Genomic DNA, 20,646 nt, shown 5'->3' with positions numbered 1-20,646 from the left:
CCTGACCCACAACAGCGTCTGGCCACAGGAAGAGCTCCAAGTCTGTTGATTCAGTAAAACAAAACAAAAAAAACAAAAAAACAAAGAGCCCAGCAACTGCTAAGATGGCCAAGTTTTCCTAACATCTTTCTACCCATCATGTCTGTGCCCTGTGGGTCCATCCACTCCTTAAGAGTTTTTGAAAAGCCTTCAGGCTCAGAAACAGCTTCTGTGCCCAGAACCATCCTCACCCCTGCTGCCTCTGGCACAGGCTTGTCGCGCCAAGAAGGCGACCGTGCAGCCCACGGGCGCCGACAATGGCCGTGTGGGCCCTGGTCAGCTCTGATGGCACCTGTGGGCCAAGGGCCTGGCCCAGGGCAGGAAGAACTGAAAAGGCCTCACCACAGAACCTGCCCCCGCACCCTGACGGCCCACTCGTACCACCGCCTCTCCATCCTCGCCTGCCTCACGCCTGCTCCAGACAGCCCCCCAGATGGCCCCAGCCCCAGGCCACCGGCGCCCACCAGCTTTACCTGCACTGCCCATCACTAACCCTCTGCATGCTCCGGACCTCCCTCTCGGAACGACATCCCAGCCCCGCACCTCTCACTTCCACAACAGGCCTCTGCCTGGGCCCTCCAGTCTGTGGCCACCACTGGGCCTGGCTCCCGGAGGGCTGGCTGGGCCCGCCCTGCACTCCGCAGAGCGTGGCACACTCAGCAGCTGAGCTGGGCAGAGGTGGCGCCAAGGCTCCCCGGGCTGCAGGCTACGGCAGGAAGCCCTGGGTCAATCAGACAGACCCGCTGCTCCTCACTGTAGTCAGTAGTTCCGAGAGGAGCAAGACCAAATCTCAGAGCATAAAAGCAACCACCACCCAGGAAGGATAAGCAGTGACAATAAAGTTAACACGCAGGTTACCAAAGGAAAGATACTGTCTAAAAGGCAAAACGCTAACTGTTCCAAAGGAGGCTCAGCTAGGTAAAGGCCATGAAAGGCATTCTCTTAACTCTTGATTTCATCTGAAAGAAGTACCAGCACTTTAGAGGAGAGAGAAGCATGGGTCAGAGGAAAGCAGGTTACCTCTTACAGGCCGATTTCTCTGTGAGCAGCTCTGGAGAGACATACTGGGCTGTTCCCACAAACGAGTTGGCCCTGGCTGATGAGAAGAGGGGAGAGGAGACGGTCATGCTGAGCCAGCGCTTCCACCGCGGATACTGCCGTCGGCGTTCACCTCTCAGGACACCGCGGTCACCCACCATCTACCTGTACCCTCCCGAGAGCAGGACTTGTTGGGGACTCCCTGCACCCTCTTCTGGGGCCCGCCCCCGCCCCAAGGCTCCCAGGTGGCCCTGACTCCAGGGCAGCCCTCTGGCCCGCCCTCCTCCCGCCCACACCCCCAGAGTGGCCCTCGCCCAGTGCGCTGTCAGCTGGGAGCACCTTGCGGACGGGCTCCCGTCTGCACACTGCTAGAGTCGGGGTGCCTAAACCAGCCCTGCACACACACAGTGTGTGCAGGACTGGACCCCCCGCAGGGAGACCCTCTCCTCGTAACAACAGCTCATGGAGCCAAGGAAGGCCCGATGCCCTTGTAACATTCTGTCCCCGCTAGTCCTGGGCTGTGCGTGCAAGGCTCTCCAAGGTCAGTTGCAGCCCTGCGAGGTCTGGTGCCAGACCCACCCCTCACGGCCGAGAGGAGGTGGACGCCGCATTACCTCAGGAGATCCTGGGGCTCCTCCCCAGCTGGCAGCCCTGACAGAGCTGCACTGTGGGCATGGTCAGTCCGTACCCCCTGCCCCCACCCCCGGAGGCATCCCCGCGATGGGGACGGAACAGCTGCTCTTGTCCTTGGCCACAACCAGAGGACATGGGGCCTGGGATTCCCGTGAGCACCCTACCGTCAAGTACTGTCACCCCACTGGTGGGTCCCCAGGGACACCCACGGCACCGGGTCCCTCCGACGGCTCCCCGCAGGGCAACACAGAGCACCTCAACACCGTGGGCTCCAGACACAGGCCCTTTCACCTGGCCTGACCCTCTGTGGTCAAGCTGACTTTTCCTTCACCATCTTTAATAACCTGGGCTAGAAACTACTGGTCCCTCTGTTCATCTGAGCCGACCTGGGAAGTGTGCCAGGTGCAACATTACACACCAACCCCTGAGAGGGCCCCGGCCCTGCAGGCTCACCTGAAGTCAGACAAAGCTAAGAACAGCAACAGGCCCCAGGTGAGGGGCCTGCCTGCTGGCCCCCTGCCTCAGCTGTGGACAACTGGGTCCCGGACAGAGGGGTGGGAAGCGGCTGTCATCACCAAGTGGGCAGAAGCCAGGGGTGCACCTAAGCACGTTGGCGGAGCACCAGACAGCCCCTCACCAGGACCTCTCCAAGCCCACAGGCCCAGGGGCTGCAACAGCGCCCTCTCAGACACGAGCTCCGGTCACGCACGCCGCAGGGCAGCCAGCCCGGTGGGGACTGCTCTAGAGCTGGGGAGGCAGGACAGCTCACGGCGCCTTCTCGTCTCTCCTTCTCGAAGCCTACCACCTACTCCACCCAGAACTCCACACTGCGCCTCCCATACAGGTTGAAGGCTCTGTCCTGGGCGCCTCGGCTCAGGCCCGCCTCAAACAGCCTGATGGGGTGCGGCTGCCTGCGGTAAACCTGCCAGACCCGTGCTATGTCTGCCCACAGCTGGAGTCTTCACCGCACGCAGATACAAATAACCTAACACCAGAATGGAAAGGCAAAAATGCCCAGGGCCCATGGCCACACCACTTCTGCATGCAACTGTCTGCTGCCCGCTGGCCACAGTGGCCCTCCGCTCCCCACCTTCCATCCCTGGGATGGGCACCCAGCAGGGCTTCCCATGGGGGAGACATCTTGACTGCGTCCAACGACCTCCATAGGCAGAAACTAAGGAACACAGACAAGGCCGCCCTGCTGCCTCTTCCCCATTTGTTTCCAGGTTTGGTCTCCAGGCCCTGGAGCCATGAGGGCTTCTCCAGGGGAGAAAGGAGAGCTGGGGATTCTTCCTCCTGGCCCACCCCCAGGCCACAGACGCGCCCACGATAGCCCTGCTCAGGTTCTGGCCCCATACACCCCCGCCCAGCGCCCTCCTGGGGCTGAGGGGTGCTCAGTCCTGCTGGGGATCCAGCTTCTTAGGGCCTGGCGACCTGTGACTGGTCCCCGAGGTCAGGGACTCTCCTGCACCTGCCAGGACCCAGATACACCAAGAGCTCGGAGATGACTGCAAGAGGAAGCAGTAGGAGATGAAGCCCAGTGAAACCCTTCAGCCTCACAATGAGTCACAGATGCGTCTGTGAACACAGGACAGCCATCAAACCAGCAACGAGAGAGGGAAACACACAGCGCTGAGTGGCGCGTGAGGAGGAAGGCCGTGCAGTGTCACTGGTGGGGATGAGATGATGTCACTTTGGGGAGCAACTTTCCAACAAACATCGAAAGCCACAGAGAACAGGCAGGTGTGCCCTCTGACCCCGCGGTTGCCCTTCTGGCACTTGACCCTCCAGGATGAAGTCGGCACGGACAGCAGGACAAAAACACAACCCTTCAGGGGCTGGGCTGCACGAGACACTGCACCCGGGCAGCATTCCTGCTCTGCGTAAGAAGCGTGCATTTCTTCCAGGATTTTTAAAAAAATGCTATTAAAAAGCTCTAGAAATATATTTTATATGAAAAGATATGCATTACACATAATTAAATAATTCAGGCTATCACAAAGTATTCAGAGGCATCAATGCTTTGCAATAGCTACATTTTGCATAAAACAAAGTGGACAAGACACACACACACCCCCCACTGCACAGCAGAGCTTTAAAGAGTAAATCACGATGGCACTGGACCGGGTTGCTGCTGCTGCCACTGCCGTAGTTTCCTGGGCCTACGTCTGCTTGTCTCCTGCGACCCTTGCCGCTTCCTTTTCCCAGGAGCCCCACCTTCTTAAAGGGACTCCAAGACCCTGGGGGTGTACTGAGTCACACCCCCGGAAAGGAGCTCTTTCATTAGTCTAGAGATGAATCACTCCTCCACAGTATGGAGAACTCCTGTCCTCAGAATGATGTTCTAAAGACATAAAGTAAAATACATAAGACTATATACATAATGAAACTATCAAAATATTAAAGTAATAAATGCATAAGGTACCAGTTATCTGGTTTTTTTTTTAATGCACTAACAAGATCCGGCGGTAAGCACAAACAACAGACCAACTGTGCTGACCGGGACAGTACATGCAAACATCTGTGGTTTCTACCGACAGACGTCTGCTCCCACCTTCAAACTGAAGAAAATGCTCCATTTCATTGAAAGGTTAGTGACAACAAGGACTGTTCTCTCCAGCTTCACAAACAGCAGGTTTCTCTGTGCATCTCAGGGAAGAGCATGAGAGCGCAGGAGCAAACCACGGAGGTAATCTAGTCACCTCCCCTGGATGCTCAGAGATCAGCCAGAGGCAAACTCCCCCGGGCCCTGGAGACCAGGCCCAGAGCCACTGCGGACCTGAGCTGCCTCCTCCAGGCCACGGCCCACTCAACAGGGGCCACAGGGTCAGGCCAGAGGAGGAGGGTTTGCGCTGGGTTCTTATCTCCACCCTCCAAGCGATTCAAAACCCCCGCCCAGTACCCTGGGCTGAGAACCACTCTGGCCACCAGAGACCTGCAAGTCGGACCCCGAGGTGCCGGTGGGGTAGAGGGGCCTGACGTGCTGCTGAGCTCAGAAGACACTCACACTCTCTCCAAAGCTCGAAGTGCAGACTGCCGTTGTCTTACCCGTGAACCCACATGCGAGGCACAGGAACACTCCACAAAATGTGCTTATTAGCCCTTGGACAGAAGACAAGCAAGCTGAATCCAGCGACACATGAACAGGAGTGTACACGTGACCAAGTGGGAGTTATCTTGCAAAGGCAAGGGTGGTTCACCACATTAAAAACTGACTGATCTATGACATCACATCATTAGAATAGAGAACAAGGACGTCCCCGGTGATCCAGTGGTTAAGAATCCACCTGCCAATGCAGGGGATGCAGGTTTGACCCCTGGTCCAGGACGATCTCACGTGTTGTGGGGCAACCAACCAAGCCCATGCGCCCCAACTACTGAAGCCCGCATGCCTAGAGCCCCTGCTCTGCAACAAGAGAAGCCAATGCAATGAGAAGCTCGTGCACCGCCAAGCAGAGCAGCCCCCACCTGCCACAACTAGAGAAGGCCCATGCACAGCAACCAAGACCCAGCACAGCAAATAAAGAAACGAAGAACAGAGAACAAAACCCACGTGACCCACTCAATCAAGAAATGCAGAAAAAGCATCCAACGAAATTCAATACTCCTTCATGATGAATTACAAAACAAACTAGGAACAGAAGGGAACATCTGCAACCTGATAAAGACACCATGAAAAACCCACAAGGAACATCACGCTCAGTGGTCAACATCAGCGGTGAAAGACTGAAAGCTCTCCCCCTAAGATCACTAACAAGACAAGGATGCCTGCTCTCGCTAGTCAACAGGAGGGTCAAACCAGGAAAAGCAGGGAAGAATGTGAGGCAAAAGGCATCCTGCCTGCAAAGGAAGAAGTAAAACTATCTCTAATGACAGATGACACCATCTTGTACCTAAAAGGTCCCCAGGAAGTTGCTCAAAAACTATCACAAGTAACACACAAGTCCATCCAGGCCGCAGGACCTAAGATCAGTACACCAGAAAGGTCAACTATATTCCTAAACACCCTCAATGAAAAATCTGAAAATTAAGAAAACTACTACATTTACAATAACCTCAAGGATAAAATAAAAAAATACTTAGGAATAAATTTAACAAAAGAAGCACAAAGCTTATAATACCAAAACCTACAAATAATTTTTGAAATTACAAAAGCTATACACAGAAAGACATTCCACAGTGAAGAGTCAGAAGACAATGCTGTTAAGACAGCAGCACCCCCAAACTGACCTATCCACGCAACACAAGCCCTGCCCTGATCCCAGCTGGCTGCCACTCAAGCAGTTTTCACAGTGCACCAGGCTGCAGCCTGTATGAGAACTTCATGCCTTCCAAGGCTGAATGACACTCCACTGCCCAGAGCACCACACCTCATCTATCCGTTCATCAGCTGATGGGTACCTGAGCTGTTTCCACTCCTTGATTATTACAAATAAAGCTGCTATGAACACCAGTGTACAACCTTTTATATAAATGTTTTTCAGTTCTCTTGGATATATTAACTAGAAGCTGAACTGTCAATTACAACATAACTATGCTTAACCTTTTAAGGAACTGCCAGACTTTTGCAAAGCCGCTGCATCATTTGACAACCCCACCTGCAAAATATGAAGGCTTCAATTTCTCCCCATCCTTGCTAACGCTTTTCTTACGGTCTTTTCAACCATAGTCATCCTAGTGGGTATGGAGTGGTGTCTAACAGTGGTTTTGAGTTGCATTTCCCTAAGGATCTTGAGCATCTTTTCATGTGTTTATCAGCCACTTGTTTCTCTTCTTTGGAGAAAACATCTATTCAGACCTATTAAAAAAATTTTTTTTTTGTTATAAGTGCTTTATATATTGTGGGTACGGATACAGAAGCTGAAGTTTTTTTTTTCCTCTTCAACCCCATGGGTTGTCTTTTTCACTTTTTTTTTTTGAAATTAAAAGCAAAAATTTATTGATCAAATGGTCATTTCCTATAGACTAAATTGTAACTGACATTCTTACAAGTGTGCATGGCATTAGCAAATTTCAACATGTTAAACTGAAGCAAGAACAGGGAGCCCTCTCTTCCAGAGATGGTTCTCCTGGAGACCTTGTATTAAGCCCAAGCCCAGACCTACAGGTACTGCGTCCTGAATAAAATTTCCATAGGTGTCTACTGTATATTGCTGCGAGCCAGCAAAGGCAATGGTGCTGAGAAACAGAGAAGGTCTTAAGGGTGCTGAACGGCAGAAAGAGATAATGGAAGCATAGAAAAGTGACAGGCACAACATAAGATTGTGCCCACATTTTAAAGTTTCAAATGCTGTTAAAATAATACCTGCCTCCCAACTCTGTTTGTACTTAGGCAAAATGACAGTGTCAAAAAGACCTCCATGGAATTGGGTGTTTCTACAAAGACCTGGTAACACTGAGGGGCATTCTTCCCCCTCAGACCCACGGTCCTCACCTTTGGCATCCCCGGACCACTCAGCCTCTTTCCCTCTGGACTTTGGCTCTGTTAAATTTCCATACTGGTTTGTTTTTTCAATTTCACTAATTTCTGCTCTTATTTCTTTTCTTCTATGTATTTTCTTTTCTAAATCCTTTTATTTTTAATTAATTTTTTAAATTGAAAGACAATTGCTTTACAGAATTTTGCTGTTTTCTGCCAAACCTCAACATGAATCACCCACAGATATACATATATCCCCACCCTTTTGAACCTCCCTCCCATCTCCCACCCCATCCCACCCCTCTAGGTTGATACAGAGCCCCTGTTTGAGTTTCCTGAGTCATAGCAAATTCCCGATGGCTATCTATTTTACATATGGTAATGTAAGTTTCCGTATTAATTCTTTCCATACATCTTACCCTCACCTCCCCTCTCCCCAGACCCATAAGTCTATTCTCTATGTCTGTTTCTCTACTGATGCCCTGTAAATAAATTCTTCAGTACCATTTTTCTAGATCCCATATATATGTGTTTGAATACAATATTTATCTTTCTCTCTCTGACTTACTTCACTCTGTAAAATAGGCTCTAGGTTCATCCACCTCATTAGAACTGACTCAAATGCATTCCTTTTTATGGCCGAGTAATATTCCATTGTGTGTATGTACCACAACTTCTTTATCCATTCATCTGTCGATGGGCATCTAGGTTGCTTCCATGTTCCAGCTATTGTAAATAGTGCTGCAATCAATAATAGGATACATGTGTCTTTTTCAGTTTTGATTTCCTCAGGGTATATGCCTAGGAGTGGCATTGCTGAGTCATATGGTGGTGTTATTCCTAGTTTTAAAAGGAATCTCCATACCATCTTCCATAGTGGCTGTTATCAATCCACATTCCCACCAACAGTGCAAGAGCATTCCCTTTTCTCCACACCCTCTCCTGCATTTATTGTTTGTAGACTTCTTGAGGAAGGTCATTCTGACCGCTGTGAGGTGATATCTCATTGTAGCTTTGATTTGCATTTCTCTAAAAATGAGTGATACTGAGCATCTTTTCATATGCTTATCAGCCATTTGTTTATCTTCTTTGGAGAAAATGTGTATTCAGACCCATTAAAAATTTTTTGTTGTTACGAATTCTTCATATATTCTGAGTACAAGTCCCTTATCAGATACAGGAGCTGAAATTTTTTTCCTCTTCAACCCCACAGGCTGTCTTTTCACTTTCTTAATGTATCAAAGCACCAAAGTTTTAAAACTTGTTCTGCTGCTTATACTTTTGGTATTGTATCTAAAGAACCACTACCTCACCCAAGGTCATCGAGATTTATTCCAATGCCTTCTTCCAAGAGTGTAATTGTTTTAGCTCCTACATTCAGATCTCTGATCTATCCAAGTTAACTTCTGTGTACGGTGTGAGGTGGAGTAATAATGTTTTTGATTAACTGGTCATCAGGACAGTGAACCAATTCACACTTTTCAAAAGCTGTAAATAAAGGGGAAAGAAGCGAGCATTTATCCAGTTTTTCCTTTACAATCAATGTCACTAGTTAACCAAACAGTGGCAAAGGAGAAGTTTCTCTTTAAAGAATTCCAGCTCCAGAATGAAAGCACTGGGCTACGATCACTCTGCATTCTCAAATGAACCGATAGATCTAGGCCACTGCAGCTATAAAGAGCTGCTGACATCACAGAGGGAGAGACGACTGGATATTACATGCTCCCAACGGAAGAACATGCTACGCACACCAGCCGCGGGGGTGAAAGGACTGAACCTGAATGTCATCAAGCAGCCGCATCCAACTCCCGACTTTCAAGACGTACAGAGGGGAAAGGAGCACGCTACAGGACTCCACAGAGGTGACATCAACAAACTCTGGGAAGCTCTGCAAGACAACGACCTGGTTTCTTCAACAGACACAAGGGAAAAAAACAGAGATGCCAAGAAGCTACAGATGAAAAGAGCAGCTGAAGCAAAGTGGGGGCTTCTGTCTGAATCTTCCTTCCACCAGCAAACCCTCTACCCACCCTCATGGGTACCCATGAGCCCCAGCAGAAGCACAGCCCCTACGTGGGGGGTTCCTGTAGCAGCTTCTCAGGTCAGGGCAGCTCTAACCGTCACACCTGGCCCCACACCCAAGGTTCATTTTTAGGGTCATTTATTAATTCACACATGGGCCTTGAGCTTCCTGCAACCTCACTACACAGAACTTTATGTTCTCTCTCTCTACCGCAACACCTTAACACAGTTTTCAGAGTTAAACTGCCATTCTGTATACCTCGAAGTTTATCATTTCCAGTCAACAAACACCTGAAGGGCTGAAAGATGCCTGCACCCCCACCCTGGCCGAGAAGCCCCTGGCCAGCTAAGACAGCCAGGCTCTCCTCTACCCCAGGTAGGCTGTCAGCAACTGTCACGGCACATAATCCAGCTAGGAAACACCAGAGAGGGGCAGTGGTTAGGAGGGTCTGTAATGGTGAACGTGCACTGGACCAGCAGGAAAAGCCAGCCCCTACTCACTCTGTGACTTTACAGAACGTGTAACCGGCGTGCTGGGGCCACCGCCCCGGCGTTTGCACACAGGAGACAGGCAGAACAGGAGGCATCATGAATGTGTTTCCCCCCGCCCTGGAGAACCCACAGTGCCAAAAGGAGGAACTGGGAGCTGATCCCACTGAGCCCACACCCCTGCATGGGAGATGAGAACAAATGAGACACCGCAGCACCTTCCAGGAAGATGACTAGGGAGGGTGAGCCACGGCAGGCATCTGAGGCCCTGTGACAAGGTACAGAAAGCGCCTGGGGACCCAGTACCACTCAAGGCCAGGAGGACCAACCACAGATGCTGGGGAAGCCTCCTCCCGGCCCCTACTAGACCAGGCACTCACCGACCAGGCCCTCTGCTAGAGCTGCCCGGAGGCAGGGGCTTCCCTGATGAACACTCAGGCATCTTCTTTACAATAACAAAGTTACTACAAACAACTGTCACTAATGATGAGCACAAAGCACTCCACCGGTTTCTAAGAGGATTTTGATCTGAAGCACAGAGCAGGGGTCTGCAGGAAATGAAACACACACCTTGTTTACTCTCTGGGGATAATACTTTTGCTGTTCCAAAATCTGTGATCTGGATGTGCATGTCTTCATTTAACAAAATATTTTCTGGTTTCAGGTCCCTGTGAAAGCAGATTTTTCACACTTGAGATGAAATATTTGAAACAGTAACATTACACACTCCAAATTTAGCTAAAAACAAAATGAACTGGTTAATACCTATAATCGATATAGACTAACAACCAAGAATGCAAGTCTAAAGTTAGCAATGAACAACACCAACTGCATCCAGTGAGACATTCGAATCAATCATTTCATAACTGCATCTATCATTTTAATAAACTTTTAACTGAAGTTTGATCTCTCATGTTTATAAAGAGCCTTTAAACCTTCTGTGGTATCACTACACAATAAATGTGAATCAAACCATCACAACGCACACCTTAAACTTAGGGATGTCAACTACTTCTGAATAAAACAGGGAGGGGGAAAATGATTAAATGATAAATTTTTATGATATGTGTATTTTACTACCACTACCACCAAAAAAAGAGAAAAATTTGTAAGAAAAAAAAAAGCTCAAATGAATACTTTCAATTTGACTATTGGAAAATGAGACAAGAAGTAAGTACCTACAGAATCTGACAAAATAAAAGCAGCAGCCAAGATGGCTAAGAGAATCATTAGCCTGGCGAAAAAGACATCTGACCAGTTTCACCTGGTACTTCAGGTCCACGGTCTCTCTGCATCAGAGAGATGTGCACGCTTCTTAGTTCTCACAGGGAGGCAGCCTACCCTCCAGGAAGGAGACCAGAGCTGAGCCCAGGCCTGGGGAGCAGCCGGCAGTCCCCAGCTCGGTACCTGTGAACGATGCCCTTGCCGTGCAAATACTCCAGGGCAGACACCATCTCAGCCGTGTAAAAGCGGGTGCACGTCTCATCGAATGAACCGATTTTCCGAATGTATTTAAGTAGTTCTCCGTTTTTGGCATAACTAAGGCCAAAATCTAAACATTGCATGGTTAAGGAAGACAACAAAAGTCATTCTTTTAAACTAATCTTAGCAGCCCAGTAGCAATTTTTTTAAATTAATGAAAATTGAAGGTACCTGTGGCCAGAGACAGCTGCCCCACCCCCAGCCAGGCGCCCGCCCCCCCACCCCAACCTGCGGAGCTGGGTCTGGAGGGATCCCCTGGCCTGGCTCCAGGACAGGCCCCCAGGGGGTTCTCACCAACAGCACAGAAACACAGGCCTCTTGGCCAAGTGCCCCTTCCGGACGTCCATCTCCAGAAAACCCCGTGGGCTCCGTGAAAGGAGCCGTTGGAGATGTGGGCAGTGCTTCCACCCTCATAGCCCGCGCCAGCCTTGTACCTCGGGCTGTGCGGAGCCAAGTCGCGGAAAGACTCCTCAAGAGAAGGCTCCCGGCACACTGAAGTGAGCAGTTCCGTGGGAGAAACCCTGACTCTCTCTATGGCCCCGGGGGGCTGGAGGCCTCCTCTGCCTTGGCCCTGCAGTGCGCTCTGTTTCGTTTCTCTTCCCCGTTTCCAAAGCGGACTACAGGCTAACGCGAGCGACAGCGACAGATCCCACAGAACTGCTTCCTCCTGGGGGCATGGAGCACGGCGCCTCTTAATGGAAGCATAGGCCGCCAGGGACGGGGTGGTCCAAGGCCTCGCCCACCCTGAGCAATGGCGCCGGGGATGGCCTGTGGTCAAGGTGTTCCATAGGGTTTCTGGTCGCCAAGGCCCTGCATCGCCCACAGAGGAAGGTGCCTGACACTGGGGCGCAGGGGGGACAAGGCCAGGAGTAAAGAGACCAGCAACCGGAGCTGCTCAAACTTTCTGACTGAGCCCCCTCCGTGGCTACCCAAGCCCTTCCAGCTAGAACAACGTGTAACAGGCAGCTGAAGCAGAAAACCAACCTTACTTCCAGGGAAAGCAAAGGGCCTCAGCCAGGGCCCCCTCCCTCCTCGCCTTGCTCCGACCCCTCCTCGGGGAAGGCCAGCACCCGTGGCCAGCCTCGCCAGCGGCCTGCAGACTCCGGCCCAGCCAACTCTGAGCAGAGGTCCCACTGGCCCTGGCCTGGCCATGGTGCTGCCCCGGCTCGGGAGCACGGTCTCCCAGAGACCAGCAGCCCCCGAGGCTCGGCCACGGCCACGAGGCCTCTTCCGGCTTCACAGGTTTTGCCCCTTATCTGCCCACTCCCCAAGTTCCTGTTTCCTGTGTGAAGGACACTCTGAGTTCTCTGCCCAGCCACGGAGCTAGTGACCGACGATTCTGAACACGACAGATGCTGAGGGATCATGGCTCCAAGTCCATGTTCTCTCTGCCCACACACGTTCCTCATTCCCCAGGAATACTCTCAAACCTCACTGCTCCACTCCTCCTCCCCAGCACAGCAAAGGCCTCAGGGCAGGAGACGAGGAGGCTGCTCTCTCAGCAGGAACAGGTGAATTCCTGGGATGAGGAGCACAGGCCTGTGGCAGAGCTGGAGAGCCTGCTGAGCCCAATGCCTGCACTCTGCAGGCGAACCCAGCCCAGAGAGGTTAAGCAACTGACTCAAGGTCATCCAGCCTGGAGCGCAGCTTCCTGAGATCTAGTGCACCATTCCTGTCCCCAGGCTGCAAGAGGACACCAAGGGCGGGCAGGGGGCGGCGGCGGAAGAACGCAGGCTGGCCTGGCAATAGCCCTGAAGCCCCTCCAGCTGCACCCCTGCTGGAGGAAAGGCACCCTGGCCGTCTGGCTCCAGTGCCCAGCCTGCCCCACACCCAGGGAGGGAGGGCGGGTTGCTCTGAGTTCAGCCTCTCTTGGGAGCAGGGACTGAGTTGGTCAAGCTGAACCTCCAGAGGGCAAAAAGGCTGCCAGAGCCCAGAAGTCCCCTCGCAGACCAACCTGCCTGCTCTCAGGCTGTGGCAGGGGGGTCTCCAGGCTCTGCCTCGTCTATCCCAGGGCGGGGGTTACCCCTGCAGTTGCAGGAGGCGCCGTTCTCCCCAGCAGGCACATGGCTACAGGGAGGATGCTGTGCACGCTGGGGTTCTGCTTCAGGCAGTGTCTCCTCTGCTTTCTCTTTCACACACTGTGCGCCACGAGAGACTCTGAGTAGGGTGCAAGTCCGTCTGGGTCTCGCTCCTGTCAGAAGTTCAAAGTGGTCTCAAAAGGTCAAGAGCAACAGACACCGTCGGACAAAGACCTAGAGTTCCCTCCACCTGCGTTACTCTGGCCAATCCCATCTGAAATCAGACAGCAAGCTCACTCACCCAGCATTAGGGCCTGCTCCCGCTGCTCCTGACCCTGGGAGGAGGTGCCGTCAGCGTGTGCGACTGCCGGAGCCTCCCAGCTGACAAGATGCATTCTCCAGGGGCCCTGCTGGAAGCCCAGGCCTGGGACTCCAGAAAACTGGCCGAGAGAGCCCCACAAGCTGAGAGAGGAGCACAGGGCACGAGGGGTCAAGGCGGCCTCAGAATGAGACCCAGAGCAGGCTGAGAGGTGCTCCGATGTCCCCAGGAGGCCCCTGGCAGCACACAGGCGGGGGCGGGTGATGCTAAAGCCAGGCGGAGAGGCACACCCGCTGCGACCCTGGAAACAAGTCCGCAGGACTTCCCGCCCCGCAGGCCGTGGTCGCTGGACCCCTTCACCGGTCCCCGTGAGAGCGCGACACCGGGAAAACCAGTTGGGCCTGCTCGCCCCTCTTGAGACCCGCACCCCACCCCAGACTGTACTCTCCACACCTCCCTGGGGGCCGATCCACAGTTCAGGCCTGCGCCTAAGTACTGGCCTACCTGGCGCTGTCTGGCCGGGCAGCCAGCACCCTCACCAGAAACAGCTGGCTGTGGCCCTGGGATCTGCCGTCTCCACTCCCTGGAGCTCTTGCCCTGCTGGGCCCACTCCAGCCCTCTGCACCTCCCATCTGCACACCAACCCGACCGTGGGGTCTCAAGCAGCAGGCGCTACCACGCATGTCAGGTGTGGGAGGCCCCTCCCAAGAGCCTTTTCCCAGCAGTGGCCCGGGTGAGAGCATGTGGCAGCTGCCCCAGACCCTGCTGGGCTCTGTACCACACTCAGAAGAAAACCCAGAACTCTTGCTGGGACTCTGGTCTCTTAGGCCCGGCGCCCCCCCAACCCACCCACCCACACCTGCCCCTGCTCCGTCCAGGCCTCTGGCTGACGTCCTCTCCTCTGACCACTAAAACAGCAGCTCCAACACTCCCACCTTCCACTGGCCTGATTCCTACACACAGCCAGGAATCATACGTGTAGATCTAACTCTACAGGGAAACACAAGCCCCCCGAGGGCAGAGCCCTCACCTCACACACCAGCGTGTTCCCACCCCGGCACTCAACAAGGCCTTCTCAATGAACCAAAGACATCATTCAACTGCTGGCTGAAGGAGCCAGAAAGCGGTGTGAAAGGTGGAACAGGATCAAGACAAATTTTAACCCAGAAGGTGGAGAGTGGAGAGAGGAGGGCGGGAGGGGGAGGGATTTCAGGCCGGCCCACCCCCCGGGGGGGGGGGGGGGGGCTCTGGCGACCCAAGGGCAGAAGGAAGAGGGCAGATGCACAGACTGAGGTTTAAGCCTGAACAGGTTTAACCCTGAGTGACCCCCCCATCAAGCTGCAGCCAAGAGCGTCTGCGGGGCTCAGACAGCGTCTCCGGGCAGCCAGGGGCCGGGGAAGGCTGGCTTTGGAAGAAGAGCTGCAGGAGGGGCTAGGAGCAGGGAGCACCGGCCGGCCCGGCTGCCTGGGGAACGACAGACAAGCTAACGGCGCAGACAGGGCACCAACTCCAAGCAAAGGAGCAAGAAAAATGACAGTGCCCAGGGATTAGAGGACACGTCAGGGAACAAGTTCAGGGGATGCCCTGAAATAAAGCAAAGAATCGGCAGGGTGTGCCATCCCTGCTGGAGAAGCAGTTGGAGAAGCAGGGAGCACAGCCCTGGAGGGAGGGGCGGGGGGTGGGGTGGGGAGGACAGCCCGAGACAGGGAGAAAGGGTCTGGGTTTCTGGGGGTTGCTCCCTGAACTTCTCACCTGGCAGCTGAGCCTGGGAAAGATGCCCCTTCCAACCAAACCCCAGAGCCCCAGGCCAGGGAGGGCAGAGGGGTGCCCACCTCCCAGGAGCCCTGGATGCCCACGACCCTTCCTGGCTCACATCCCCGCTCTGCACACAGGATGCGACACCTGATGGGTGCTGCACAAACACTGGTCAAGAGGAGTGGGGGAAACGCCTTTCAGTAAAGGTCTAGCAACATCAGCAGTGAAACAGTTCTTGAGATATGAAGCTTACCAACAGAAACCCTCAAAAGTGGCTGTCATGATCTCCCTTGAAGCAATGTTCAACTTCAGTGACTGTCTGCAATCCCAGGGGGTCCCAAAGCAAGTGATGTGAATTCATCTGTATCTAGAACATGCTACCCTTTCCTTTCCAGGCAAGAGGCTCCTTCTGAAAACAAAAACGCGGTCATGGTTCCAAAACAATAAGCAATCGCTGGCATGGCATTTCGGAGGCTTTGACTGTTCAAAGGATACACAGCTTTTCATCATCCTGAAACGTGAAGTAAAGTTTAACAAAGAAGGGATGATCCAGCCGCGACATCACATCTCGCTCTCTGGTTACATACGGGACTTTGTTCTCTTTGATAATGTGGCGTTTCTCTAGAATTTTAACTTAAGAAAGAAGCAAGTTACTGCAATTGGAAACGGTAAGAAAACAGTCACTAAAGACACAACACATAAAGTATCAAACACAAATTAAAGTGTTTCACAAAACACACCCACCAGCTTTGTGATCTCTAAGACCAATAGTGCCCTGTTCCCCGAGACCAGCGCAGCGCCCTCCGGGGGCGGGGCAGCCAGGCGGCCGCAGGCCCGGGGCGCTGTCCCTGCTTCCTAGACACTGAGCAGCCTAGCTCGTGGGAGTTAGTTACTTACTAGCATATTCCCTTGAGGTTGCCAGTTCTCGGGCCAGGACAACCTGGTTTGGGAAGAAAAGGGGGAAAAAGAAGAGAAAAAACACCCAATGTCACTAGGGCACAGAGTCTCACGAGGCACCCTGCAACCAACCACAAGGCGCACCCCGCCCCCTCTGAAATTCCTCTTTACACGCTCTCGGCCCAGTGCAGACAAACGCAGTCAGTGACTAAGATAACGTGTTCTCACAGGTAAAGGAAACAGATGTTCCTCACGTGTTTCCAGAAGGGTCCTCAGCATCTGCCAGGGTTCCGCGATGCAGTGAAACATATACTCACAAACACCTTAGCACTAGCGTAGCCCTCGCAAACTATGGGAAGCGGCAGCAAGTAATACCTCCACAAAGTGGGTACTGGGGATTCCTTCAAAAAAAATAACTCTATGGTTATGTTCCTGGTACATGTTCACTGCAAAAGGCTGCCCTGAATTTGGGCTTTTACCAATAACTGTTACCATCCATTTCCCCCCCACAGATGCTATAAATCCCACGCCTGCCTGGAGGGCATGGGAAACAGAGGCAGAGCCACCCCCAGCGTGCCGGCACCACTCCCCGGCTGTGCCCTCTCCTGGCACAGCCTGACCCTCAACCCTGGGGACAGAGCACCAGTGGGGCCCCACACAGCTGGGAAGAGACCTTTCTACACACGCCTGGGCACAACCCGAGCAACAACTCCCAGTGCCTGATGGCCCCCTGGCAGTGAGCTGGGGCGGGCCCTCCGCCACCAGCCGGTGCCACTTCCCCTCCTATGACTCCTGCAGGGAATGGCCGAGGACCCAGGAGCAGATGGAAACTTGCCTCCTCCAGGGCTGTGAGTTCTATCCCATAACAGAATCCCTCAAGTTCATCACAAGTGACCCTGGGTGGGCACTGTGTGAAGCTCTGCAGTCAGTAAAACCAAGGTTGGATTACAGGTGCTCAGGCGGAAAGACTGGAAGGATCTCTGTGGGAGAGGGACCCGGGACTGCCCTCAGGTGCTGAAGGGTAAGGAGAGGGGCTGGTGAAGGGCCAGCCTCCTGAAGTTATGGACTGACGCAAGGCTGACAGCGACACGTGCTGGCCAGGTAAGGAGAAAAAGAGGAAGGGCGTGGCTCGGCTACTAACATGTAACGGAACCCTATCTAGAGGAGACACCATCTCATCTTTCTGTCGCGTGAACTCTGCACATTCCACGCAGGTTTCCTATGTCCGTCCACGCGGCCCAAGCTGACGGCAGGAGCACCCTCAGGGAGCTGTGGGCAGCGGACCAGGCTTCCCCTCTCCAGCACCAGCTGCACCCCAGGGAGGGCCCGGCCCAGGATCCAGCCTGGGAGCTGCCTCTTCTCCTCCACTCCCACCCTGGAGACCTGCTGCCGAGTGGTGGGAGAGACCTGAGGGCAGCACATGTAATCGGAGACCCCAGGCTGCAGGACTCCCAGCAGCACCGGAAAAGAGCCTGTGGGCTCTCGGGCTTTCCTGGGCACTGGGAAGACCAGACCAGCTGGGGCTTCTCTGCATCCAGAACAGATGGCACGCACTTTCACCCACGGTGGAAACCCAGGGACACTGGGGGGACGTCACAAACATGTCCTCATTTTCCAGGCAACATAAACATCCTGTGAGGAACAGCTGAGAGAAGGAGAACACTGCTTCTTTTACTGGACTCGTGCAAGTAACTGCAGAACATCCAAGGTTCTTTCCAAAACAGTTTTTCTCTTTCTGAAAGGACCTGTGAGTACCAGATCTACTGGGCCTTATCCTCAAAGTCGACGGTTTTTATCACGAGGACCCAATTCTTTCCTAACTTAAATACTGCCAATAAAAAAATCTAAATTAAAAATGTGAACAGAGCAAAAGTTAACAGTTAAAATGATATTGGGAACATGGGTGAGCTGTAGTATGTCATGTTCTTTGTATTTTGAAATATTTCATAAATGGAAAAAGAGAAAAGGAAAACAAATTTCACACAAGGTTTCTTCACAGAAAGGCCAGGCAGGAAAAGTCTCAATATTCAGGATTTCTGCTGCCTTGACAAGACCAGGGCAGGTGGCATAGGAGACGAGACCCCACGCCAGCCAGGGGACTGCGGTTCTGGCCTCCTTGTGCCTGCAGCGAGCCTCCAGCCCCGCTGGCTCATGAGGCCTCCTCCTCAGCAAACAGCAGCTTTGTACCTTCATGTCTTTGCTCGAAGAGGAAAACTACAAGATAGGTCAACTCTCTTGGGAACAAAAAGAATGTGCTGTGAGTGTGACTCGACAGTGCTATTCATGAAACTGGGGACACAAAATCTGGAAGCTACCAGGTCGTGCACTGCAACTCGAGCACACATCAAGTGTGTACTTCTAACATACATTTTTAAAACAACAGAAATAATAAAGGCTGTTCAATGCTTCCCATTTGAAAAGACCCTGATGCTGGGAAAGACTGAAGGCGGGAGAAGAGGACGACAGAGGATGAGATAGTTGCATCGCATCACCAACTCGATGGAAATGGGTTTGAGGAAATCCAGGAGTTGGTGATGGACAGGGAGGCCTGGCGTGCTGTGGTTCATGGGGTCGCGAAGAGTCGGACATGACTGAGTAACTGAACTGAATGTTTCCCAACAACTATGAACAGACTGACACCAATACTGATGTTCAATCTAAGGAAGAAAAAATTCCCAGGGTCTTGCCAATAGGGCACAATGATATGAAATGTCACTTGCTGGTGCCTGATGAGAATAAAATTTCATTGGATTTTTTAGAAAATTAAAAACAAGATCATGAAATGCCTTTTAAAGCTTTCACCTACAAAAATCACAGCTTAGGTATTTCACCCATCTGATCTGATTGGTGGCAGCCAGCCCCAAGTCACCTTCATACCGGAGACGAACCCCAAGGGGCCTGGGACGCTCCTCTGGGGTGGAGCGCCCCCACAGCATCTCAGCGCCCAGCTCCGAGTCCCGAGAAGGGCCAGTGCTCCCAAGGAGCACACCCTCGTCCAACAAACGCAGCAGCGTGTACTCACTGTTGAAAAGGAGCCTTCCCCGAGAATCTTCCCGAATTTGAAGTCCTCGGGGCGTTTCTTCCGAGGCTGCGGGGGCTGTGTGGCGTGCTGCAGAGCGCTGGCGCTCGCCCGGGGCTGGGCCGCGGTGCCGTCCATGGCGGGGCCCTGCCTGCTGCCCCCACTGGGGACGCCGGGGGCCGTGCTGGGCTCAGTCTGGGTCCTCACCATTGATGGGGATGGGCAGGAGCATAACAGCACGCTGGACTGAATGGGAACCGTGTCATACTGGGGACACAGGAAAAGAGAGGTGAGGTTCAAGGCGGCTCACTGTTCTGAACGCATGAACTCAAGTCTAGATGTCGCTGAGCCGCCACCAAGCACAGGCAGACCGCCCGATGTTCGGACATGCAGCCCAGGCTGCGGCCCTCTACCCCAAACTCTCTCGCTCAAACCTCGCCCTGCCCTGTCTGTGCGCCCACAGACCCACCCCCACCCAGCATCGACCCGCCCTCACCCTCAACCTCAGCACCGAGTACACCTCCAATGCCCCCGGCCCTGCTCAGGTGGTCTTCCCTAAACACCTTCTGTGGCCTGTCACCGAGCAAGCTGGTCCAAACCTGTTGACCTCAGGGTCTCCCATCCCAGAACCCCTCCCCTGCTCACCCACCCACACATGATATAAGGCGAGATGCACAGAAGGCACCCAGGGCTTGAACAAAAAGACCAGCTTCAGACTGTGTCCCACAGCTGAACAGAGTGGGTACCTAAGCAGTCCCGGAACACAGAGAGTAACCAAATGGAAAGAAGAGTCCAAGAACTGCCAACTGCACATGAAAGGTACAGCTGATAAAGAAATAAGCTGCTCAAAAAGAACAGTAGTGGAATAATACTTAACTACTTGAAAAGGTAATTGACTTAGAGCCAAAATGCTCACTGCACACCCAAGTTACCTCCAAATCAATTAAAGAATTGTATGTTTTTTTAGTTATTTAAACAAATTAAAAAACCTAACAAGTTTTTAAAATTTGCAATCCCTATTAAAAGAAGCTGGCTTCCTTGCAGACTGACAAGATGATTCTAAAATTCTTATGGAAATTCAAGGAATCCAGAATAGCCAAACAATCTCAAAAAAAAAACGAACAGAACTGGAGGACTCACACTACCTGGTTTCCAAATTCATTACAAAGCTATAGTAATCAAGACAGTGTGGTGCTGTGTAACGACACACGCACTGGTGAACGGAGCAGATCCTAGAAGTAAACTCCTAAGTCTGTGGCCAATCTTTGACAAGAGTGCCAAGGCTTCATGGGAAAAAGCCTTTTTCTGCTAATGGTACTGGATATCCACACACAGAAAAACGAAGGTGGCTGCCTTTCCCACATCAAAATTTAACTCAAATGGATCAAAGATCTACATGTAAGAAATAAAACTAGAAAACTCTTAGAAGAAAATATAGGAGTAAATCTGTATGATCTTGGCAATGGGTTCTTAGATATGAAACCAAAAGCACAGGAACAAAAGAAGAAACAGATCA

General features: G+C 52.5%; 1 protein-coding gene across 1 annotated transcript in view; it reads right to left on the bottom strand.

The window, feature by feature from the left end:
• PDPK1 (3-phosphoinositide dependent protein kinase 1) overlaps positions 1-20,646 on the bottom strand; it is a 62,406-nt gene that overhangs the window by 17,936 nt on the left and 23,824 nt on the right. The window contains exons 2-7 of the mRNA XM_040254558.1: positions 19,134-19,397; positions 16,112-16,154; positions 15,710-15,847; positions 11,048-11,192; positions 10,211-10,308; positions 1,060-1,135 (exon numbers count right to left, since the gene is read on the bottom strand). Coding sequence (XP_040110492.1) covers positions 1,060-1,135; positions 10,211-10,308; positions 11,048-11,192; positions 15,710-15,847; positions 16,112-16,154; positions 19,134-19,397 — 764 coding nt within the window. The remainder of the gene's footprint in view (positions 1-1,059; positions 1,136-10,210; positions 10,309-11,047; positions 11,193-15,709; positions 15,848-16,111; positions 16,155-19,133; positions 19,398-20,646) is intronic.

Source organism: Oryx dammah, unplaced genomic scaffold, assembly GCF_014754425.2.
Source record: "Oryx dammah isolate SB20612 unplaced genomic scaffold, SCBI_Odam_1.1 HiC_scaffold_2, whole genome shotgun sequence".
NCBI lineage: Eukaryota > Metazoa > Chordata > Mammalia > Artiodactyla > Bovidae > Oryx > Oryx dammah.
Note: the sequence above shows the minus strand (reverse complement) of the source record. Positions and strands in the feature narration are given on the sequence as shown.